The sequence below is a fragment of the Mus musculus genome, chromosome 6, assembly GCF_000001635.26.
Source record: "Mus musculus strain C57BL/6J chromosome 6, GRCm38.p6 C57BL/6J".
Classification (NCBI taxonomy): Eukaryota; Metazoa; Chordata; class Mammalia; order Rodentia; family Muridae; genus Mus; species Mus musculus.
In genome coordinates, this window is record NC_000072.6 from 116,238,707 (window position 1) to 116,262,961 (window position 24,255).

The window sequence follows — 24,255 nt, forward strand, 5'->3', positions numbered from 1 at the left end:
CAGTGAAGCTGAAGGGGAGAGGTCTGCAGTGAGAAGCTGAAGGGGAGAGGTCTGCAGTGAAGCTGAAGGGGAGAGGTCTGCAGTGAAGCTGAAGGGGAGAGGTCTGCAGTGAGAAGCTGAAGGGGAGAGGTCTGCAGTGAAGCTGAAGGGGAGAGGTCTGCAGTGATGCTGAAGGGGAGAGGTCTGCAGTGATGCTGAAGGGGAGAGGTCTGCAGTGAGAAGCTGAAGGGGAGAGGTCTGCAGTGAAGCTGAAGGGGAGAGGTCTGCAGTGAAGCTGAAGGGGAGAGGTCTGCAGTGAAGCTGAAGGGGAGAGGTCTGCAGTGAGAAGCTGAAGGGGAGAGGTCTGCAGTGAAGCTGAAGGGGAGAGGTCTGCAGTGAAGCTGAAGGGGAGAGGTCTGCAGTGAAGCTGAAGGGGAGAGGTCTGCAGTGAGAAGCTGAAGGGGAGAGGTCTGCAGTGAGAAGCTGAAGGGGAGAGGTCTGCAGTGAGAAGCTGAAGGGGAGAGGTCTGCAGTGAGAAGCTGAAGGGGAGAGGTCTGCAGTGATGCTGAAGGGGAGAGGTCTGCAGTGAGAAGCTGAAGGGGAGAGGTCTGCAGTGAGAAGCTGAAGGGGAGAGGTCTGCAGTGAAGCTGAAGGGGAGAGGTCTGCAGTGATGCTGAAGGGGAGAGGTCTGCAGTGAGAAGCTGAAGGAGAGAGGTCTGCAGTGAAGCTGAAGGGGAGAGGTTTGCAGTGAGAAGCTGAAGGGGAGAGGTCTGCAGTGAGAAGCTGAAGGAGAGAGGTCTGCAGTGATGCTGAAGGGGAGAGGTCTGCAGTGAGAAGCTGAAGGGGAGAGGTCTGCAGTGAGAAGCTGAAGGAGAGAGGTCTGCAGTGAAGCTGAAGGGGAGAGGTCTGCAGTGAGAAGCTGAAGGGGAGAGGTCTGCAGTGAGAAGCTGAAGGGGAGAGGTCTGCAGTGAGAAGCGGAAGGAGAGAGGTCTGCAGTGAGAAGCTGAAGGGCTTTTGCAGACTCCGCTGGTGCAGGTGTTGCTTTTTGTCTTCAGCAGTGGGGCCACCTTTCCTGTCAGTACAGGGAGGACACTGTTGGTCTTGCTTCACAGTAGAGGACCATAGCATCCTCTTTTGTTTTACTATTAGGGAAAAGGTGAGAAGGTCAGGGGCTTGTCTTTGTTGCCAAGGGGCTATACTTTGAGGGCCACGTGACCAGGACTCCATCCACTGTGTATTATCTCAAGGACTGCTTTGTGTCATTAAGCTACAATGCAGTAGACACACTAGCAGTGGTGTACGCAAATTCAACTCCTTTTCTGTAAGGCAGTGAATTTGTGATTTGGATAGAGATCAGCAAAATCAATAGTAGCTTAATTATTATTCAGATTTAGCTGAGCAAGAAGACCATAAATCCAAATAAGATTTAGAGTTATATTTTATCTTAGAAGGCTGAGAAAAAACATAAAAAATTCAGTGCCCTGAATTGTAAAGGTCTAGGAATGTAACTAGTGCAGTTGCAGTGCGTATCCAGCAAGAGCAAGACCCTGATTCTATGTCCAATTAGGAGAAGACTACAATAATAAGACAAATCGAAACCTTTTAATAGAGTGGGTTGCAGCCCAGTTGGTAAAGTGCTGGCCTAGCGTCTTAACTTTGCGCTTCTATTGGTCTGATCAAACACCATGACCAAAAGCAACTTGGAAAGGAGAGAGTGTATTTCAGCTCATAGTTATATGCCAGAGTCTGTCACTGAGGGAAGTCAGGGCAGGAACTCAGAGTAGGAGCCTGGAGACAGGAGCTGAGGCAGATGCTAGGGAGGGTGCAGCATGCTCACTCATTCCCTCCTCATGACTCACTCAGCCTGCTTTCCTGTAGCACCCAGGTTCACCAGCTCAGAGGGCACGACCTACAGTGGGCTGGGCCCGCCCTGCCAATTGTTAATCAGGAAAGTCCCCCACAGACTTTCCCTCAGGCCAGCCTTGTGGGGATATTTTCTCAATTGAGGTTCCTTTTTCAAAAATGACTCTTGCTTGTGTTAAGTTGACACAAAGCAAGCCAACAACTCTAGTGTTTAGAAAGCCTGGGTTTAATCCCCAGGTACGGTCTGAGTTTCTGGTACTTGAGAGGAGGAAGCAGGAGGATCTGAAGTGTAAGATTATTCCCAGTCACTTAGTGATTTAAGGCCAGCCTGGGCTACTTGGGACCCCTTCTTAAACGGAAGAAAGACATCTAAGTCTTTAGAGTATGCTTGATTTTTAATTTGTTTGTAACTTAACAGTTAGTAAACTCATTTTACTTGCCGTATTCCATATTTAAATTAGCCACTAGATAATGTATGTCTCTGCCACTAACAGAGCTGGCTGGTGGCTGGCAGACCTCTGGACTTGGGGACCACCCAAGACCAAGAAGCAAAGCTGTGAAAGACCAACCTATTTGAGGAGGAGGGAGAAGAGAAAGATGTGTGTACGTGTGTGTGTGTGTGTGTGTGTGTGTGTGTGTGTGTGTATGTGTTGAGTGGAGGGGCCCTTGCACATGTTTGTGTGTGGTCTGGCTCAGCTGATGGGTGCTCCTGGGGTCCACCTAGATCTGCCCCCAATGCTGGGATACTGATGTGTGTGGCTATATCTGGATCTTTTAAACATGAGATCTGGGGATTTGAACTCAAGTCCTCATGTTTATGTAGCAAGTCTTTTTTCCTCACCTAGCCATTTTGTCGTCACTGTCCTGTGGATTTTTAATGCATGATTTGTGTCTTAAGGACCAATGGAATATTGCTGATTCGCATACCAAGTTAGCATCTGACAATAAGTCCAAAGGAGAGCTGTGGGACTCGGGGGCCACCCAAGGCCAAGAAGCAAAGGCTGTGAAAAAGACCAATCTATTTGAAGATGATGACGATGATGAAGTTGATCTGTTTGCTATTGCAAAGGACAGGTGAGATGTTTACAATCGCAGGAAAAGTTTCATGTGTGAGACGGAATGTCTGTTGACGTGGTCGATGGCTTAGTGTTACATACACACACACACACACACACACACACACAGACAGACAGACAGACAGACAGACAGACAGACAGACAGACAGACAGGGCTGCTCTTGCTTATCTGTGCGAAGGCTTTGGGAAAGTTTGCCTTGATTTTTATTTCTGACATTTTTGTAACCTTGAAACAGTTTTTTCTCTAAGAGGTTTAAGAATGATATTGTTATCTTTTATGTCTTCCCCTCCCTGTTAGGTATACCCTAAAAAAGGTTACTTAAAAGTTTGTTACTTTGATAGAAATCCTGAAAATGTTGAAAAACATGATATTAGGAGGAGTAAACTCCCAGCAGGCACTAACTATGCCTTCTGGTCTATGTGACTGAGCTGAAGCTAGTGGCTTGTGGAGTGTGACATCGGGCATGCTGTATGTGCCGCTGGAGAGCCCTGTGTGTGTGCCGCTGGAGAGCCCTGTGTGTGTGCCGCTGGAGAGCCCTGTGTGTGTGCCGCTGGAGAGCCCTGTGTGTGTGCCGCTGGAGAGCCCTGTGTGTGTGCCGCTGGAGAGCCCTGTGTGTGTGCCGCTGGAGAGCCCTGTGTGTGTGCCGCTGGAGAGCCCTGTGTGTGTGCCGCTGGAGAGCCCTGTGTGTGTGCCGCTGGAGAGCCCTGTGTGTGTGCCGCTGGAGAGCCGTGTGTTCAGAGGAGCTCCCACATTCAGCCTTTTCCTTTGGAGAGTTGTCTGTTGTTCGGTGATTACGTGGAAGCTCAGCTGAATGGTCGTAGAATAAGCAGGCAGTCCATTGAATGCGGAAGTTCTGTGCGGTAGCTGGTGGTCTTCACAGATGGATTCAGATTCAAAGTACCTCAGATATCTCTATAGAGAGGTCCATCTCAGACTTTAATGTTGCCGCTTTTAGGCTCCCAAGACTTGACACCTGGTTTATCTGTGGCCTTTGGTCCAGCATAGAGAATGTCTGAAATCCTAGTTCTGTTTTAAATTCTGCCTCTATCTGAATAACTTTGGGCAAGTTCCCTAACTTCTGTAGGCCTCAGATATTTCATCTCATATAGGCTTGTTGAGATAGTCATGCACTTGTTATGTGAAATGCTTTGTGTAGTAGCTGGTTGTGGGCAGCATTCATCATAGTTCAGGGAAATACATCACTCTTATTTTTATTGTTCTTTCCTGGGATACTTGCCTTTCCTGAACGGCTTCTGTCAAGAGTCAGTGTAAGTCCTCTCTTTTGAAAGCCTACTATTAATCCAGATATGAGAAAGAAGAACTTGGGGCTTAGAGCACATGCATCTCTTTGCCTTCCCCCACCCCCTGTAGCTCCACTGTAGTTGAGCATCCTCTGTACATGTGTGCCCTACCACACACATTGCCAAGAACCTGATGACCTGAAACACATCCCATTTGTAGGGCTTAGTGCCAGCCACACAGTTCCTGGCTTTCAGTAATGCTTTCTGTATTTCTATAAAATGTTGTGTATAGAAAGTAAGTCAGGGGCTGGCGAGATGGCTCAGCGGGTAAGAGCACTGACTGCTCTTCCGAAGGTCCTGAGTTCAAATCCCAGCAACCACATGGTGGCTCACAACCACCCGTAATGAGATCTGATGCCCTCTTCTGATGCGTCTGAAGACAACTACAGTGTACTTAATGAATAAATCTTTGGGCCTGAGCAAGCAGGGACTGAGCAAGCGGAGTTGACCTGAGCAAGTGGGGCGACCAGAGCAAGCAGAGGTCCTAAAAATTCAATTCCCAACAACCATATGAAGGCTCACAGCCAGCTGTACATGTACTCACATACATAAAATAAATAAATAAATCTTAAAAAAAAAAAAAAAGTAAGTCAGATTTGAACAGATCTCAAAAAGGTCATTGCAAAGATGTGGATGAGTATAAAGTGGTGCAGTCACTTTGGAAAATGGTTTTGGTATTTCTTCAGAATGTTAAGCCTGCGTTACCGTGTGATCCAGTAATTTAACTCTTTGGTATACAACTAAGACAAATGGAAACATGCTCAGGTAAAACTGTGCAAGAATGTCTAGTGTCATATTAATCCATCATACCCAGAAAGCAGCCTAAGTGCCCATCAGATGACGAATTGATAAACAAAAGGTTGTGGAACCACGTAGTGGGCTATTATTCAGCAACAATGTGGGATAAAGTGCTGATATATGGTAGGGCATGAAGTAGCCTGCAAAATATATTAACTGAAGAAGTCAGTCACATACGACCATAGATTGAATGATTCTGTTTATAGGAAATGTCCAGAAATGATCAATCCAGAGAGAGGAAGTAGGTTGGTGGTTCAGAAGAGAAGGGAATGGGGAGGTGACTGCCGACAGGCATGGGGTCCTTGTTAGACTGTCCTGATAGTGTTTCGTTCTCAAAATGCTAAAGATTCTTGAAATGTGAATTTTAAAGGTGGCAATTTTATTATGTAAATTACACCTAATAAGTCTACTCTGAATCAAAGAAGTAGGAGTGGAAAAGAAGGTTACAGTGCAAAAACTGACTCTGGCTCTGTGATCTCTCAGCTGCCTTCCTTGGCATGCTGAAAGTAGGCATAGCTGCTCTAGTTTCTTCTCTATTGGAGAAGACGATGATGGAGAATTCTATGTTTGTGACTGCTAGGAGTGCAGTATGCCTTCAGATCTAGGAGCTAGTGCAGCTGCAGTGTGTGCAGAGTGACTGACAGGGCTTCAGAAGCAGGTCTCTGGGCACCTCTGCATGAGAGTGATAGGCAGAGGCTGCTGCCTGTATGATCCGATTCTGTCTATCCAAAGGTTTTTCAAATCACCAACTTTATGCTATACAAAGTCAACAAATGGTGGGAGTCATCGCTGTGAATGTGGCCATAAAAGCTTTTTGTTTTTAAATTGTATTTTTTCCTGAATTTGATCTTCTATTTGTTCATAGCCAAAAGAAGACTCAGAGAACGTCCCTTCTCTTTGAAGACGATGCTGAGAGTGGAAGCTCTCTGTTTGGCCTTCCTCCTACATCTGTTCCTTCTGCAACAACGGTATCATTTTTCTAGACTCAGAAAATACCTGTAGGATTGTGCTACATGTGTAGAGATGCTGCTTTGTCAGATCTGAGAACCCATGCTGGGAGCTGCTATGATAACACATTTAACATAAGTGAGGACGGCTCATTTGGCTCATGATTTTAGACGGTCAGTCCTTAGTCCTTGGTTCTGTTGGTTCTGGACCTGTGTCAAGACAGAACGTCATAGAAATGGAGGCTACTCAATTCATGGTGGACAGGAGACAGCTAGAGGGACAGGGTATGGGAGGGCAGGATGTAGCTCCCGAGGATACATCCTCAGTGATGTTCCTCCAGCAAAGCTCTGTATCCTAAGGTTGCCAGGACCTCAGATACCCCCGCTAGCTCGTACGCTCTCCGTACCTGAGCCTGGGGACACTTCATCTTTAAATTCCAAGTGTAGTGCATTCTACATTTGTTTTTCTTTAATCCCTTAAGTGTTGCCTGTTGTCATCTGCAGTCTTAGTGAATTTCCATTTTCTTTGATTTCAAGTTGAATAATTTTTGCATCCTAAGGATCTCTTCCTGATGATAACTAAAAGACCTCTTACCCCAGTTTTCATTTGTAACATTTTCAATTATAGTTAGTGTTATCCTTTCATGGTTTCCCACATCAGCCACCATGGCTTGCTCAGGCACTGCTGCCTCCCAGCTTGTAGGCAGTGGCTAATTCCAAGTTGGCTACATGGCCTGTTTCCTACTCTCTAAACTGCCTGCCTTCCAAAGAGGGAATTGACGAGCTGAGGGGAAGTTCTTACAAACTGGAGCAAGATTACTTTGTGTGAAATACTGTGCCTGGCCATATAGTATTTGGTGTTTTTAGATAAATTAACAAGTAGATAAAGAATAAAGTAAAGAAAGGACCAGGTAAAGAGGAAATACTGTGTTTATTCAGAGAAGCAAGATACTGAACAGAGTAGAAAAACCTTGGGTGACATTTGCATCTGGGCCTTGCTGTAAACACGAAGATAAGTCTTCAAACAGAGGAACCCAGGGTGTGGGGATGTGAGAGCTGGCATATCATTAAGGAATGGCAAGCAGGGAGGTGCTGCAGACGAGAAGGGCAGTGGGTTGACTCGTTCCGTGTCTTAGTGCAAAGAGCAGAGCTTTGAAGTAGCAACTACTGACTGTTGTCTTACTGGTGAGTGTAAGAGGAGACAAACTAGTTACTGTTCTGTGGCAGTCACAGCTGTGAGTGAAGCTATGGTCAAGTGTGGAGGAGTTCTATATATTACGCCTTCCATACCCAGGTCACTATTACCATCCCATCTGCCCTTCTTCTGCTATACTTAGCTCATTCCTGAAAGGACTGCGTTTGGCTGGCTTTGTATCCTATCATGCTGTTCAGGTATAATATTTTTAATCATTGTCAATGCCATCTTCTTTTGGTAGAAAAAAGAGAGCGTCCCCAAGGTGCCATTGTTGTTTAGTGATGAGGAGGACAGTGAGGTACCATCTGGGGTGAAACCTGAGGATCTGAAGGTTGATAATGCCAGAGTGTCCCCAGAAGTGGGGAGTGCTGATGTGGCCAGCATAGCACAGAAGGTAAGCTGCATCTGTGGTTTTCCAATCCATTGGGGCACATATGTAACACTTTCCCACATTTTCCAACACTGAGAATGCTTTACATAAATAAATATTTTTGTAGAAAGGCTAGAAAATACTGAGCATGGCAAGAAAATAGCCCGTGTTCATGCTGTTCCGGGAACCCTCCTTCAGGTTCATAGCAGAATTCTTGTACTCTGTGAGATGAAGAGCTCCTGTTTACTGACATTCTGGATCTTAGTGTCATCCGGGTTGCAGTGCATGCCAGGTCGCAGTGCTGTCAGGCAGTTTGTCTGTCTGCAGAGTGCTTTTCTTTCTTTTTTTCTTTTTTTTTTTTTTTTGAGACAGGGTTTCTCTGTAGCCCTGGCTGTCCTGGAACTCACTTTGTAGACCAGGCTGGCCTCGAACTCAGAAATCTGCCTGCCTCTGCCTCCTGTGTGCTGGGATTAAAGGCGTGCGCCACCACGCCCAGCTTGCAGAGTACTTTTCTTCCTCTCATTTCCATGGTGACTTGCTCTGTGTTTTCGTCATTTGCTTCTCTGCAGCTCCCGTTTGTCTTGCTCTGTGCTCCTCGCTTCTGAGTTAGAGGTCACATTTAGGAGGCTAGGTTGCCAGGCTCGCTCTTCTGGTCGATGCTGACTACATCAGAGCGAAGTGAAATGGGGTTTCTTCTGAACATTAGCTTTCTGCTTTGAGGGTTTGTTGTCTCTTTGGAGGCTTCCAGCTAATACTGCCATGTGACAGGGGACTCATGTCAACAGTTGCTTTCTGTCTCTGCAGTGCCACTGGTTTCCCTCCCTCCCCGTGCTCTGTAGGTCCCGCTGCTCAGGTTCAGTTCCTCCCAGGGCCCGTGAGAAGAGCATGCCATTCACGTTTCTCACAGCAGTCCTTACAGCTGCAGTGAGACTCTGTCCCCGAGTCACTGTGATCGTCCCTCCTAGTGGCTGCATGTGGACCTGAGTCACTCTCTCTGTCCCTCAGTCAGGTGTGAATGCCTGAGGAGTAGGTTTGTCTGCTTCTCTTTTAGTCATAAGCACTGCACATTGCCTTTCACATAGTACACAGGATTTCTCACATTATCCTGCATCTAACGAAACAGGCTTTTCCATTTGGAAGCTTGGGATGCGCTCTGCAGTTTATGGTATGATTAACTGGAAATCGTTTTTCTTTCTTAGTGATGCATACAATAGTAATTGTTTTGACCAACAGTATCTTGCCAGAATTGTGATCCTATTGAGTGGATTAATCTTGCATTTTTAGTGTTATGTTAGAAATTGTATGTGCATGAATAATGGAAGACTACAGAGTGTGAGTTTGCTGGTTAGATTTTCCTCTGGGACTCACATATTAAAAGTACGAATTGGGTGATCCATTTCTAATGATTGACACTTATTAATGTTCTAGTTTAGAATTACTTATTAGTAAATAAGTAACCTGTGTGCATCAGGGTTGTAGCTGCCCTCTCACGTTGTAGAAGGAAGAGGGGCCTCTGGCTTAGCATGACTAGAAAAACTATCTTTAACTGAGGATTGTCTGCACAGGCTTCCTGACGGCTGTACTGCTCTGTCACAGGGTAGTCTGGGTTGTGATAAAGTGTGTTGTATTGTGTCCTGTGAACAAGGCAGCCACTGATTTATTGTCAAGCTTGTGAAGACCCCATGGGAGGATTTTGATTTCTAGTTACTAATTTTTTCCTTATTTTTGTTTGTTTATAGGAAGGACTCTTACCAGCATCTGATCAGGAAGCAGGTGGGCCTTCTGATATATTTTCTTCTTCATCTCCATTGGACAAAGGAGCCAAGGGTAGAACCAGAACTGTGCTTAGTTTGTTTGATGAGGATGAGGACAAAGTAGAGGATGAAAGCAGCACCTGTGCACCACAGGACGGACGGGAGAAGGTGAGCAAAGAGTGGTGCGTGTGCAAGAGGAGTACGTGTGCAAGAGTAGTATGTGTGTGGGGTGTCGATGACACAAGGGATTCCCTTCCAAGCAGGGCACTGGTGCTGGCCTGAGGCCTGAGGAAGTCTGAGCTTTTAGTATAAGTCTAAATAATCCTCTTTGGTTAGATGTTTGGGAATAAGTCAGTAGCTTGCCTCTCGGTCTCACTTGCTTCTGAGATGTCCAGACCTTGTTCCTGGGAAACTTGGCTGTATATGAAAGTGCGCCGTAGGAAAGGGGAAACGTGTATACTTTTGTCAGGCTAGCCTTCAGGTTAGAAGTACTAGTGGTAGAAGGACCTTTACCAGGTATCAGCCTTTCTCTGAAGTAAGGGCTATAGGGAAACTGATTTTCAGGCCATATGAGTTTTCTTGTAGTTGGTCATCTGCCAGTGGTCTTAGATCTCTGTGATGGTCTCTGCTGCACAAAGAACCTACACCCATCTACAGGCACAGGGATAATAATTAGAGTATAGCTAGAAATTGAATTGGTTTAGGAAAATGTCAGTAGTAGGTTTTCTTGTAGGATCTATTGTTTCTCTAGTATTGGGCTGGGGTTATAGTAGTAGACATGCATTTCCTCATACTGAGAGAGCCTTCAGTCCATTAGACAGCTTTTGTTTGCAGCCAGAGTCGAAACGCCACTATTATACCGATTGGGAGGCCTTGCTGGGCCATCATTGTGTTTGTAGGCTTCCCGACTAGGCAGGACTGGTGATTTTTTCCCTTTCAGGGGCGTGAGAGGCTTTCATTAGGGAAGGAGACTTCCAGGGCAGTTCTAGCTCAGTTGCTCTAAGTAGTGTGTGGTGCAGTATATGGTGACTCCAACACCACGGTCCTTTTTACCTTCATGTTCTTGGAGACAATCAAGGACAATGACAGTAACATGTTGTTTGGGTGTCTCTTGGAATTCCCCCTCTCTGGTCAACAGTGTGAAGGTTCCTATGCTTGGAACCTAGGCTTTTGTTAGTTAATTTTTGGTTTTTGCAGGGAATATTTTTCATGCAATGCATATAATTCTATTTAAATTATATATACATATATATTTGTATAAGTATGTATTTTTTAGTAGCCTTATAAAATTCTGTACTTGCCCGTGGCTTTTCAAACATCTTTAATGTTGTTCACTCTCCGCCCTCATTCCTCACCCTCCCTCTGTATTCCCCTCACTACTTTTGCGACTCCGCCTTACGCAGGCCAGAGTGGTTGAGATCACGCAGACACTGACAGCAGATGCTAGAGCCGCGGGGGGAGGTGCAGCCCTCACCGCTGCCATGGGACGGCACAGTGGGCAGCTACTCTGGAAGTGAGGGTACAGAATTCCCAAAGCACTACAAGTAGATCTACTGTAGGATCTAGCTACAGCATTCCCTGCGGGTGTATGTCCAAGGACTTGACTTCCTATCCACTGACGCTGCTCAGCCGTAGTCACTGCTGCTCCATTCTCAATAGCCAAACAATGGACAACCCTAAATGTCTTCAGCGCATTACTGAATCATGAGAATGTGGTCTGTATATACGACGGATTAACACTCAGTTGTCACAAAAAATAACATCATAAAGTCTGAGTGAATGATGGAACTGGACAGTAGCGTCCTAAGTGAGGTAACCTAGATCTAGAATGGCAAACACTGCATGCTCCAGTAGATGTCACTGAGGCACAGAGCCTTGCTCGGAGCCTGATACTGTTCAGAACCCAAACTAGACGGATACATTTTTTTTTAAAGATTTATTTATTTATTTTATGTATATGAATACACTGTAGCTGTACAGATGGTTGTGAGCCTTCATGTGGTTGTTGGGAATTGAATTTAGGACCTTTGCTCGCTCCAGTTGGCCCCGTTCGCTCCAGCCCAAAGATTTATTATAAATAAGTACACTGTAGCTGTCTTCAGATGCACCAGAAGAGGGCATCAGATCTCATTATGGGTGGTTGTGAGCCACCATGTGGTTGCTGGGATCTGAACTCAGGTCCTTCGAAAGAGCAGTCAGTGCTCTTACTCACTGAGCCATCTTGCCAGCCCGTATACATCTTTCTAAAATTTTTTATTTTATGTGTATGAGTATTTTGTGTATACATATATGTCTGTGCATCACATGAGTGCCCAGTGCCCACAGAAGCCAGAAGAGGGCATTAGATCATCTGCGACTGGAGGTACAGATGGTTGTAAGTCACTGTGTGGGGGCTGGGAATCAAATATGTTGTCCTCTGGAAGAGCCACCAATGCTCTTAACCACTCTAGCCTGAAGACCAGATATCTATTAAAACTGCAGACTAGTATTTTCCGAAAGTAGATGATAAAATGCTTAAACAGTCCTGGTAAACCTAATTTAGGGAAGTAAGAATATAATACTGCATAAGTGGGCTTTCTCCTGAGAATAAAAGGGTAGCTGACCTTGAAAATCAGTCCGTGTAATATATTAATAAAATGCACATTGCCATCTTGATAGATGCAGAAAGGATATTTGAAAAAGTCCGAATCTAGGAGGAACAACAGTATGAACTAACCAGTACCCCCAGAGCTCCCTGGGACTAAACCACCCATCAAAGAAAACACATGGAGGGACTCGTGGCTCTAGCTGCATATGTAGCAGAAGATGGCCTAGTTGGTCATCAATGGGAGGAGGGGCCCTTGGTCCTGGGACGATTCTATGCCCCAGTATAGGAGAATGCCAGGGCCAGGAAGTGGGAGTGGGTGGGTTGGGGAGCAGGGGGAGGGGGAGGGAATAGGGGATTTTTGGAGGGGAAACTAGGAAAGGGGATAGCATTTGAAATGTAAATAAAGAAAATATCTAATAAAAAACAAAGTCCAAGTCACTTCATAATTAAAAAAACAGTGGAAATCAATCAGGCATCGTATGAAAACAGTGGAAATCAGGCGTCGTATGAAAACAGTGGAAATCAGGCATCGTATGAAAACAGTGGAAATCAGGCATCGTATGAAAACAGTGGAAATCAGGCGTCGTATGAAAACAGTGGAAATCAGGCGTCGTATGAAAACAGTGGAAATCAGGCATCGTGTGAAAACAGTGGAAATCAGGCATCGTATGAAAACAGTGGAAATCAGGCATCGTATGAAAACAGTGGAAATCAGGCGTCGTATGAAAACAGTGGAAATCAGGCGTCGTATGAAAACAGTGGAAATCAGGCATCGTATGAAAACAGTGGAAATCAGGCATCGTATGAAAACAGTGGAAATCAGGCATCGTATGAAAACAGTGGAAATCAGGCATCGTGTGAAAACAGTGGAAATCAATCAGGCATCGTATGAAAACAGTGGAAATCAGGCATCGTATGAAAACAGTGGAAATCAGGCATCGTATGAAAACAGTGGAAATCAGGCATCGTATGAAAACAGTGGAAATCAGGCGTCGTATGAAAACAGTGGAAATCAGGCATCGTATGAAAACAGTGGAAATCAGGCGTCGTATGAAAACAGTGGAAATCAGGCATCGTATGAAAACAGTGGAAATCAGGCATCGTATGAAAACAGTGGAAATCAATCAGGCATCGTATGAAAACAGTGGAAATCAGGCATCGTGTGAAAACAGTGGAAATCAGGCATCGTATGAAAACAGTGGAAATCAGGCATCGTATGAAAACAGTGGAAATCAATCAGGCATCGTATGAAAACAGTGGAAATCAGGCATCGTATGAAAACAGTGGAAATCAATCAGGCATCGTATGAAAACAGTGGAAATCAGGCATCGTGTGAAAACAGTGGAAATCAGGCATCGTATGAAAACAGTGGAAATCAGGCATCGTATGAAAACAGTGGAAATCAGGCATCGTGTGAAAACAGTGGAAATCAGGCATCGTATGAAATGTAGAAGGAAGTAGCCTCAGTTTGGTCAGAGGATCTGGGAGGCCACAGGTGACATGCTTAAGGCTGCACACAAAAAGCTTGCCCCTTGAGATCACGTGTGAGACAAGGCCGCTCACTCTTGCCAGTACTCTAGCTTTGTACGGGAGGCTCTAAGTGGGGTGTCCATGTTAGAAGCTGGTTCTGTCAGGGAATAGGGAACCTTAAAATGACAGAATATCTAAGCAACACTGCAGGATAGAAAATCAATATATTAATATATTATAGCTTTATATATAGTCTTTTTTTTTGAAGTTACCTCACATTTACTTATTTTTTTATTAGATATTTTCTTTATTTACATTTCAAATGTTATCCCCTTTCCTGGTTTCCCCTCCGAAAAACACCCTCCCCCGTTCCCTCCCCCATCCCCCTGCTAACCTACCCACCCACTCCTGCTTTCTGGCCCTGGCATTCCCACACACTGGGGCATGTTTATATAGTCTTATCTGAAAATAAAAGTAAGAAATCCCATTTACAGCATCAACAAAAAACTAAAATACTTAGGAATAGTTATTGAAAGCATTGCAAGGATGTGAGGTTTAAAGTCCCATGGTGCTGCCTGTAGTGCCATGGAAGCCTCTAGAAACCAGGACACCACCATGAGGAGCCACTCCCTGTGCACCAGAGCTCGGCCCCAACCACAGGGCTCACTTTTAAGAGCTGAGAGCGGGCTCTTCAGAGGACGGTGAAAAGGAAGAAGAGTGGAGTCGCCATCGCTGCAGTTTCAAGTCTGAAAGGAGGGGCCTTGAGGAGTCATGTGCTGGAGGCAGCCAGTGGGACCTGGGTCACGTCCCAGCCGCTTCCTGCCCAAGGCATGCGTGCATTGAGATGGTTCCCAGTGTGTTGAAAGTGTGTTGAAGGGTGTTCCTAGCCATCCTTGGGGTATGTGTGGCAGGGGATCCCAGTGAGGGGTTCACGTCAGTTCATCTCCCCATGTGCCTCCACGGCAGCTAATGTCTGTGTCCTAATATGGCCCCATGAGGTTTGTTTCTCTTTTTTAAGCATTGCAAGAGTTACACACGCAAAAGTATGGACCGTGCATGGGCCAATGAAAGGACTTATTCAGAACAGGCGCTTGCAGCACAAGTCTGAGGACCTGAGTTCTAGCCTCAGAACTTGTGGAAATGGAGCAGAGAACTGACTGTTCCCTTCCTAGGCTGTCCAGCCTGTCCTTCTTGCCAAATTGTGGCTCTAGGTTCAGTGAGAGCCCCTGTCTTGAAGGTGGAGAGTGACTGGAGAGTGAGTAAAGACAACTGACTGTGGCCTTGGTTTCTCCTGCACGTGTGCCTGTGTGCACACTACTCAAGTGACTGAGGGGAGAAGGTAGACAGAGTATATGCCCATTCATTGTTTGGCTTTTTTTGAGGGGTGAGTGAGGTACAAGGGTAGATTTTTAGATTGTCAGGGTTTCATAACTCTATGTTGAAAAAAAAATCAATGACTTTTATTGTAATTAATTAAAAAAAAAATAAACCCTAGGTTGTATGTCCTGTAGATTGCCAAGTACTGGGGCTGTATCTGTGTACTGCCACGCCCAGGTGTGTTAGGTGGGTGATGGGATGGTGGGACTTAGGTCCTTACACTTGTGCAGTAAGCACCGCCGACTGAGCCATCTCCCTAGTCCTCCTCCTTTTTATATCAAGCCAAAGAAATTGTTCCTGGTGATTTTTGCATTGTTCTTCCTGGATGAAATGGAGAACTCAGTGTGGTTTGGCCTTATTCTCCCAACGGCCAGGGTGCTTCTCTTCCACTCCTTACGAAGCTAACGAGTAAGGAGTGGGTAGGGTGAAGGTAATAGAAAACTCAGCTACTGCATGCAGGTTGAAAGATTATGCATATGTTATCTGAGTTTACAAATTTATTCACCATTACTTTTGATAATTCACTTACCATCACTATTTTGGGAAGCTATATAATATCTGTTGTGTGAATGTCTTTTTCCTGCTGTTTGGTACATAGGCTGTGGTCAAACTTCTACCAGGGGATGTCTTTGTTGTATCCATTTTTGATCTTGTCTTTTGCCCAGGGTCTCAAAACTGACAGCCGCCCTAAGAGCACAGGAGTCTTCCAGGATGAAGAGCTGCTTTTCAGCCACAAGCTGCAGAAGGACAACGACCCAGATGTTGATCTTTTTGCTGGCACCAAAAAAATCAGGGTTAGTCCCACTGAGTCCCAGGGTTAGTCCCCACCGAGTCCCAGGGTTAGTTCCCACTGAGTCCCAGGGTTAGTCCCCACCGAGTCCCAGGGTTAGTTCCCACTGAGTCCCTCGGTGTTAGAGGTGGTGTGGCTCACAGCCCTGTGGGAATTGATTGACTTTTGGATGTGTAGTCTGACTGTACTGTCTTTCAGTCGTCAGTGCCAAGTGGTGGGAGCCTCTTCGGTGATGATGAAGATGATGATCTCTTCAGCTCTGCCAAGACTCAGCCTGTGGTACCAGCTTTTTCTTCTCAGGCTCAGGGAGTAGAGGGAGTCCAGTTTTAAGAGAGAAAATTGCCAGAGACTTGTAAGGCTTACCAGTAAACAAGTGACAGAGCATATTTACAGCAATATATAGATATATAGTTGCTCCCAGTTCATAACACTAACTAAACCAGACTCTGATTGTGGTACAGTCTTCTTTGATTTTTGAAGAGTTTATTGAAGGACCTATGTTCTATGCCTTTCAGATTCAAACCTTTAAGTCTGAGTATATTTTTTCCCTACTGTACTAGGTATAATTTTATCCTTTTAATTGCAGAAAGGACTCCTGTGTAAGTTACATTCATTTTCCCCTCAAAGCCTTGTACTTGCCAGGCCTCCTTCTCCCACTGAGCTGCATCTCATCCCTAGAAACACCGCCGTGCTTAGGATGGTATTTCTGAAATGCTGCCTATGAGTTGGTTAGCCATCATTTTAGAATGGAGCCCAGAGGCCAGGCTCCTCTGTTCATTATTATTTAAAACTTGAAGATGCATGATCGACTTTGGTGTTTTTTTTCTTTTGAAGGTACCAGAAAAAAAAGGAACACTGAAAAAAGACCACCCTGTTTCTTTAAAGAACCAGGACCCTCTTGACTCTACTCAAGGTAGCAAAGAAAAAAGCACATGGAAAACAGAACCAGCACAGGTTAGGACTGATCTCCGTGAGGGCCCAGCGCTTGTTTGCTTGCCTCTATAGACAAGTCCATTGCACAGGCCCAGAGTTACTGAGAATTCTTAGTTAAGGAGGAAATGGCCACCAACACCCCCTCTTTCACTGTAGTCTTTTATCCCCACTTTTCTCCACTGGAGAAGCCTGTTCTGTATTTAATCATCACCGTATCTAGAATTTGATGTAAGATGGGATAATGAATCGCTTTTCACTGGCATTCCCATTTCTCCCTCCAGACTTCCTTGGAGTAGAATTATGTTCTAATTAGTACAAATGACGTCTGACTTCTTGGTTCTTTCTAAGTGCCCTAGGAGAGTTGGTATGTGACCTCTCTTCTAGTAGTCCTCTCTGTGTGATGTGGGGCTTCTCCACGAAGGAAGCCAGACAGTTGCAGGTGTTTCTGGATTTCACTGAGGCTTCCATGCCTGTGGCTGGAGATGAGGCACTTAGTTAATCTCTTTTGGTTGTTGTTGTTGTTTTTTGTTTTTTTGGTTTTTCGAGACAGGGTTTCTCTGTGTAGCCCTGGCTGTCCTGGAACTCACTCTATAGACCAGGCTGGCCTTGAACTCAGAAATCCACCTGCCTCTGCCTCCCAAGTGCTGGGATTAAAAGCCTGTGCCACCACTGCCCGGATCTTAGTTAATCTCTTAAGTCATCTGGAAGACAGATGCTTTTGTGTTTAGAACTTGGGCATCCTGATGGTCGTGGACGAGCACATGTGCTTTTTGGTATTTGCCATGTTGAATAACAAGTTATGTTCTGACAAAGCTACTGCTCTATTCTCACTCGTCACCAGTGTCACCCTTTACTCCATGGTTCTGTCAAATGGCAGCCTTCTGTCCTCCATGCTGGAGGAGGCGTCAGTGAAGAATTGGTAGCTGGCAGACACTGTGAGGTTCCAGGGCAGAGCTAAGGAGCTGCAGATAGGGACAGCTTTGGCCCGTCAGATTCACTTACAGCTGTGAGTGTAGCCCAAGAGACAGTCTGTTGCCTGTTTCCTCAATGGATTTTTAATTGAATTTAATTTCACACAGGATTCTTCAGGTCTGACTCCATTTAAAAGCAGAGAGCCATCCAGTCGCATCGGGAAAATACAAGTAATTATATTGGATCTGGAGTCTTCATTGCCTGCCTGTGGCACCTATAAAATTTGTGGATTTTCAGTTTTTTCAGCTGCTACCAAGCATTCTCTCATCTCTTCCCCCGCCAACACCATACCCTCCACCCTTGCCTAGTTGTTGCTTCTTATGTGCTGCTCTTTAATGTCTTTTGATCCCAGTGATGGGCACAAGTATGTGCCCCACTGAGCCTGGATCAGGTGATTTTTCTGCACTCATATTCTCTTGTATTCTCTTGTGTCACAGAAATGGTAATCTGCTTCTGTGTTTAAGAACAAATACTGAGTCCCACTTTTCTTCTTTAGGCAAATTTAGCAATTAACCCAGCAGCTCTGCTGCCTACAGTGGCTCTGCAAATCCCAGGAACAAAGCCTGTTTCATCCGAATTAGCTTTTCCTTCATCTGAACCTGGAAGGAGCCACATCCTGGAAAGTGTGCCCACTCTTCCTGGGAGTGTGGAGGCTGGTGTGAGTTTTGATCTTCCAGCCCAGGCAGACACCTTACACAGTGCAAACAAGGTGATCAACTGTCTTTTGTTTGTTTTCCTTTTAGCCAGACCCACCCAGCTGCTTCCTTCTAGACTAGTCCGCACAGCTAATTCAGCCTTATTTCCCCCTGAAGGATGTGTGTCATCTTCCTCCCTTCGACCTCTCTTCAGTTTCTTAATTGTGCTCCTGATTTTCCATTGCCTACTTTTGTTCTAATTTTCCTGCTGATCATTAGATACTTGCAGTCACCATGTTATGTCCCATTGATGACCACTGGCCCTGGTGCTTCTCCCAGAATGCTCTAGAGCACCACACAGACCTCACTTTGCTGGTTTAACCTGCTTACTGTAGCTCGGGCCTCTCCTCTGGGATCCCAAGCAGTTCCTGCCAGCTTAGGAAGAGGAAAGCTGCTGCAGAAGGCGTCCTCTGTGGACTCCAAATGAACTCTTGGACGTTTTCTATGTTAGGGAGGTTTTTTTCTATCCGATCTCCCTTCTCTCTGAAGTCTTAACAGGTGTTCAAGTAGGCAGCAGAACCCAGGGTGACCTGTTCCTGGACGATAAATTAACTTTTAGTTTTCAGATCCATTTTCTCTATATTAAAAAAAAAACAAAACTATTATTTTTGTTAGCTTTCAAGCTTAAATTAGCTACTTCCTAAACTTGTGGGTTTTTTTTTTTTAAAAAAAGGTTATCTTTTATTTATTCTTGGTCAAGTTCATGTATTGCATATAATGTAAGGTATCTTGGTTATGTCTCCCCCCAGCTCAGGTTCCCACCCTTACCACTCAAAGCCTCCTAAAATCATATTTCTTTAAAGCAAGCAAACATAATTATGTAGTCCGAAACGTGATTTTATATTTTGGAATTTATCAGAAATATTAAATCCTAATTATTAAGAGATTCCTCTTCTGAGGAGTGATAACACACTCCACCCGCAGTTTACACACAGCCTCTAATGGTGGGACTGGTGTCTGTTGACTTGGAAGAGAAGAACACCATCAGTTGCCTGTCTCTCACCTCGCCCCTCCTTGCTCCTACATCCTGATAAAGTTGGTGCTAGCAGCCCCTTCAGTTCTTTTTTTTGTAAGGTACCTGACTTTGAACTAAGGGCCGAGGAGGTGCCAGGTTTGTGGCCTGTGTTTTGAGTCACAGAGCACCAGCACAGCTGCTTGCTGAGGCTCCAGCAACAGTGAGCCCCTTTACAGGAAACTGTTCTCAAAAGAATATAAAACAGGGGTGGGAGGTGGTGCGAATGGGTTGAGAGAGACCACTGTCTGCTTCAGAGGACTGGGCTTCAATTTCCAGCCCCCACAGGGCTGCTCTCAACTTAGCTTCCATCCCAGGACATCCGAAGCCTTTTTATGGCCTTCTCAGGCTTTGCATGCACACAGTACAGGCAGAACACCAATGCGTATGCACCGAATGTCTTTAAAATGAAAGCTTAGGAAACAGAGAGTACTCAAGTGTAAGGAGGGCTAAGTCCTGGAGAGATAGGAATTGCCAGCTCCTTTAGGAACAGTAACTTAACTTTTTCTTTTAGGTCAGGTTTTCAACCTGTGGGTTTCCACCCCCTTCAGGGTCACATATCAGATATCCTGAATATTAGATATTGCATTGAGATAAAAGTAACTATAGTTATGAAGTAGCAATGAAATAATTTTATACTTTGGAGTCACCATGACATAAGGATCTGTATTAAAGGACTGTAGCATTAGGAAGGTTGAAAACCACTGTTATCCTAATTGAGGTAAAACCAAACAGAAAAGTGTTTTGAATTAGAGTCTTTGCTGTTAGCCTTGAACACGTTTCCATCAGATCATGGAATGTGTTTGCCATTGCAGAGTCGTGTTAAAGTGAGAGGAAAGCGGAGACCTCAGACCCGTGCTGCTCGACGCCTGGCTGCCCAGGAGTCCAGTGAGGCTGAGGATGTGACTGTAGATAGAGGACCTGTTGCTCAGTTGAGCAGTAGTCCTGTCCTACCAAACGGCCATCAACCTCTTCTGCAGCCCAGGATGGCCAGTGGACAGACCAGCTCTGAGACAGCCACGGCCCCACCTTGGGAAGGTGGACCTGTTTTATCTGCAGCCGACAGAAGCTTCTTTGTAAAGTCTCGGCCTCAGACTGGAAACGAGGCTGACCTGTTTGATTCAGGGGACATCTTTCCCAAGAGCAGAGGATCACAGTCCGTGGAGGGAGCAGGCGTCATGGCCGGGGAGCCCCCGTCCCACTCGTCAGGAGGGCGTAAGGAGAAGAGCCTGGCATTTCCTGATCTCAGTGAGGGCAGCAGCACCGAGGATCTTTTCCAGTCTGTCAAGCCGAGAGCAGCGAAGAACAGAAACCCTTTCCCTCTCCTTGAAGATGAGGAGGATCTCTTTGCAGATCCGAGAGGCAAAAAGAATGAGAGGAAACCTGACAGCCATCAAGACAGTGTGTCAAAAACTCATGACATCTTTGAGGTAACACAAATTATTTCATGTTTGGGCCTTTAAGGAAAATAGCTGATTGGCTTTTTGAACTATAGTTTATGTTGTGTGTTTTGTGCATGCCTCTTATCTACTTATTAACCACAATTCGATCTCTTTGTTAATAACCCTAAAATTTACTTGAAGTGGTTTGTTTCATCCAGGGGTAGTTCTTTATTTTACTTTTTTAAAAAATTTTTTAAAAAGATTTATTTATTATTTATTATATGTAAGTACACTGTAGCTGTCTTCAGACACTCCAGAAGAAGGAGTCAGATCTCGTTACGGATGGTTGTGAGCCACCATGTGGTTGCTGGCATTTGAACTCTGGACCTTTGGAAGAGCAGTCGGGTGCTCTTACCTGCTGAGCCATCTCACCAGCCCCAGGGGTAGTTCTTGCTGCCTTTAATCTGTTATAAGTGTTGGATTATTTTTAAAAATGTTATTGTAGTGCAGGGGATAGAGCTCAAAACCCAGTACGTGTTAGGCAGATGCTGTACGGAACCACAGCATAAGCCCTGGGCCTTTTTATTTAGCATAGCATAGCATAGCATAGCATAGCATAGCATAGCATTAGCATAGCACTAGCATATAGCATTAGCATAGCACCAGCATAGCATTAGCATAGCATTAGCATAGCATTAGCATAGCATGTGTACATGATTTTCATTATTTTTTGTTTGCTGTTTTAAAGAGTTTGTAGAATGGTGCTGTGGTCAGCTTTGTTGGCATGTCATTCTGTGACATGTATGACCTCTCTCGGCACAGCTGTGTGTTTAAGCGCTGATGCTGGTTGGGACCCTGACTAGCCGAGTTTTGACAGTAAACTGTAGTAGTTGTTCAGCAGGTGTCTATGAGCACAGTGGTCGCCGTGCAGCAGGATAGCCAGGGCATGTGTTCTGTCCTGACATCTCAAGGCCCGAGATCCAAACTGAGCAGCAGGTGGTGAAGGTGATCTCAGATGGCATGAAATGTCACGACGAACATTATGTGGGGCAGAGTGGCTGGGTGCAGTGGGACGCTGCTCTCCAGGCCACCCTCAGGACCTCACTGCAGAGCTGCCATTTGCAGATGGCGAGGGTGAGTTTTGCAGAGACCTGGGGGAGTGTCTTGCAGTCCTCAGGGGAGACTGTGCTTGACAGTGCATTTCTATAAATTATTGAACTACTTTAGTTTTAAAAATGCGTTTATTTACAACAAAGAATAAACTGTTTTTGGACTTAACTAGGATGATATATTTGCTACGGAAGCAATTAAACCTTTTCCAAAAAAGAGAGAGAAGGGGAGGACTTTGGAGCCCAACTTATTTGATGATAATATTGATATCTTCGCTGACTTAACTGTAAAACCCAAAGAAAAGTCCAAAAAGAAAGTTGCAGCCAAGTCCATGTTTGATGATGACACAGGTGAGTGTTTATCTAGATCACGCCACTGCTTGGGGGCTGTTTGCTGTCAGTCATGTTGGTCCTTTCCTGCACTTTGTTCCCCAGTAGGTTCTCCTTGCTGTTAGTCTAAGCACATGATATGTAGGTGGACTAGTCATTTTCATGCGGCAGCCATAGGCTATGCTGAGTGAGTATCAAGGTTTAAGACGGTGCTCAGCACTTGACCTGAAGAAGAAATTAACTTCTGCTGTCATCTGACAACACCAATGACTTTCAAAGGAGAGTCTATCAGAAACTTCTTCCATGTGCTATCAGCAGGCCATGAAGCTGGTTGAGTCAGGATTCTAGCTGGACAATGAGGGACAGCAGCCAAGAGACTGGAGGGTCAGTAACAGAGAGCAGGGCTGTGCCGCGAAGTCACAAGTGAGACTCGGCAGCTCCCTGGGTTCCTCTGTGTTTCTGAACACGCTGTACCCACTCCTCAGCTAACAAGCAAGCCAGATGCTGATCTGAACACGCTGTACCCACTCCTCAGCTAACAAGCAAGCCAGATGCTGATAGCTATAAAGTTTGCCTCCTGATACATCCTGTGTTGGTCAACCCAGACTGAAGCCCAAAATACACACGTCCTCTCTTTGTCCCTCCAGGCCTGGGCTTTGAGTTGCAGAGCCACGCTGACTCTGTCTCCCTGGCAGACTTTGGGCTCCGTCCTCACATGTCTGTCTTTACAGCACAGAGTTACAAGAGACTTGGGCTGCTTATTTCCTTTGTTCATTTTCTGACACATGATCTTGCTGTGGCCCTGGCTGCCTGTGCTGTGCACTCCTGATCTTAGCTGGGGTTACAGGCATGACTTTCTTTCATTATTAAATTGTAATACATGCTTATGTGGCAGTCATACGATTTAGAACATTTTGTTAAGTGGAGGGATTAAAGCTTTAAAGCTAGCCAGTGTTAAGTTTGCTGTGCATCCTCTAAGACTGTGATTTACATAGGAATAGTAGTAAGCAAGTGCACCTTTTCTACTTCCAGTCAGTTTAAATGTGTTTGATTTCAGTGTTTTGAGTAATACTGCTTTGTGTTAGCCATTAGCACATTGACAATCTAGATCTCTAGTTTGATATAGATAATGCCATGGTCTTTCATTATGTCTTTACGTACACAGGATGAATTTGATGCAGTAGAACCCTGCTGATAAAATTACGTGGTAAGCAGCAGAGCATAGCTAAGCTGAGTCTGAAGCACTAATATGAGTGGAACCAGACTCCATTCTTACCACTGAGATGTGCGCTCTGAGCGCATCCTATATTGGATTTCTGTTTGTACATTCTTACTCTTCTTAAAATCCAGAGTGAAAAGAAGGCAGAAAGAGAGAAAGAGCAGTTCCAGGTGGTGAGGCCCTCGCTGAGGTGGAGAACCGCTCCACCCTCCTGTTTCTGACTTCAAGTGCAGACACACTTCTGTAGCTAGAAACTTATGTTCAGAAAGAACCCGATGTTCGTTCATATGTCCTTACAAAAGTTGGGTGCCACCAACTGAGCCAGGCCCAGAATCTAAGAGGTTTGACTTCGATGTTGGTGGTCTTAGTGTGTTATTAGAATTGGGCTTTACAGTTTGTGTGCATGTGTCTCAAGTTCCCATTTTCTTGTTTGCCTGTCTTAACATCTTTCTTTTTTTCTTTTTAAAGATGACATTTTCTCCTCTGGCCTCCAGGCTAAAGCATCCAAACCCAAAAGCCAATCTGCAGAGGCAGCATCTGAACAAAGATCTGAGCACAAAGTGGCCAGCATTTTTGATGACCCCCTGAATGCCTTCGGAAGCCAGTAGAGCATGCGCAGCATGCGGGGCCTTCACAGTTCACCCTCCCATTCTGTTTTTCACGTAGTGACGTGCTCTCCTAACGCTGTCTTCACGGGCTTACAAGCAGATACTCACTCACTTCCTTTACCCAATGTAGCTGATATTTTTCTGCATTGATTTTAATTATGCTTAAAATTACAAATAAAAAATAAACGCTTCACAGAGGTTTGTTCTTACTTAATAAGAGTGCATGGAAGCTCATGCTAACAGGAGACACTGCTTTGTGGCTTCATGTGTGGGCAGGGAGTGCAGATCGAGCAGTGGTCAGGCACCAGACCTGAAGGGTTTGCTCTGTCGGTGGGTCTGGGTGCTGTGATGGTCTAGCACGTGAAAGGTTATGCATTTATGGGTTCTAAGCCCATGAGAAGAGCTTTCTACTGAATTCCCAAAAAGTGGGTCTGCAATCTTGTAAGGGGAACTGTGGTCCTCTGTTGTCTTAATAATGTGCAGAAAG

General features: G+C 45.2%; 1 protein-coding gene and 1 long non-coding RNA gene across 5 annotated transcripts in view; both read left to right on the forward strand.

The window, feature by feature from the left end:
- Washc2 (WASH complex subunit 2`) overlaps nucleotides 1-23,966 on the forward strand; it is a 54,654-nt gene extending 30,688 nt beyond the window's left edge. The window contains exons 20-31 of one of the 4 annotated variants that reach the window (XR_003956205.1): nucleotides 2,741-2,916; nucleotides 5,884-5,986; nucleotides 7,402-7,554; nucleotides 9,270-9,452; nucleotides 15,384-15,512; nucleotides 15,707-15,787; nucleotides 16,343-16,462; nucleotides 17,521-17,804; nucleotides 17,910-18,122; nucleotides 19,936-20,550; nucleotides 21,785-21,962; nucleotides 23,629-23,959. Coding sequence is in view for 3 of the 4 variants with exons in the window: in NM_026585.3 (NP_080861.2) it covers nucleotides 2,741-2,916; nucleotides 5,884-5,986; nucleotides 7,402-7,554; nucleotides 9,270-9,452; nucleotides 15,384-15,512; nucleotides 15,707-15,787; nucleotides 16,343-16,462; nucleotides 17,521-17,583; nucleotides 17,910-18,122; nucleotides 19,936-20,550; nucleotides 21,785-21,962; nucleotides 23,629-23,768 (2,154 nt within the window). In the remaining variant the exon portion in view is untranslated. Of the gene's footprint in view, nucleotides 1-2,740; nucleotides 2,917-5,883; nucleotides 5,987-7,401; nucleotides 7,555-9,269; nucleotides 9,453-15,383; nucleotides 15,513-15,706; nucleotides 15,788-16,342; nucleotides 16,463-17,520; nucleotides 17,805-17,909; nucleotides 18,123-19,935; nucleotides 20,551-21,784; nucleotides 21,963-23,628 lie in introns of all 4 variants that reach the window. The other 3 variants (NM_026585.3, XM_006506214.3, XM_030255438.1) reach the window with 3 other exon arrangements.
- On the forward strand, nucleotides 98-2,734 carry Gm52873. Its single transcript, XR_003956350.1, has 3 exons — nucleotides 98-155; nucleotides 288-341; nucleotides 720-2,734. It is a non-coding gene; the product is annotated as a predicted gene, 52873 (long non-coding RNA).
- Nucleotides 23,967-24,255: the final 289 nt, after the last annotated feature.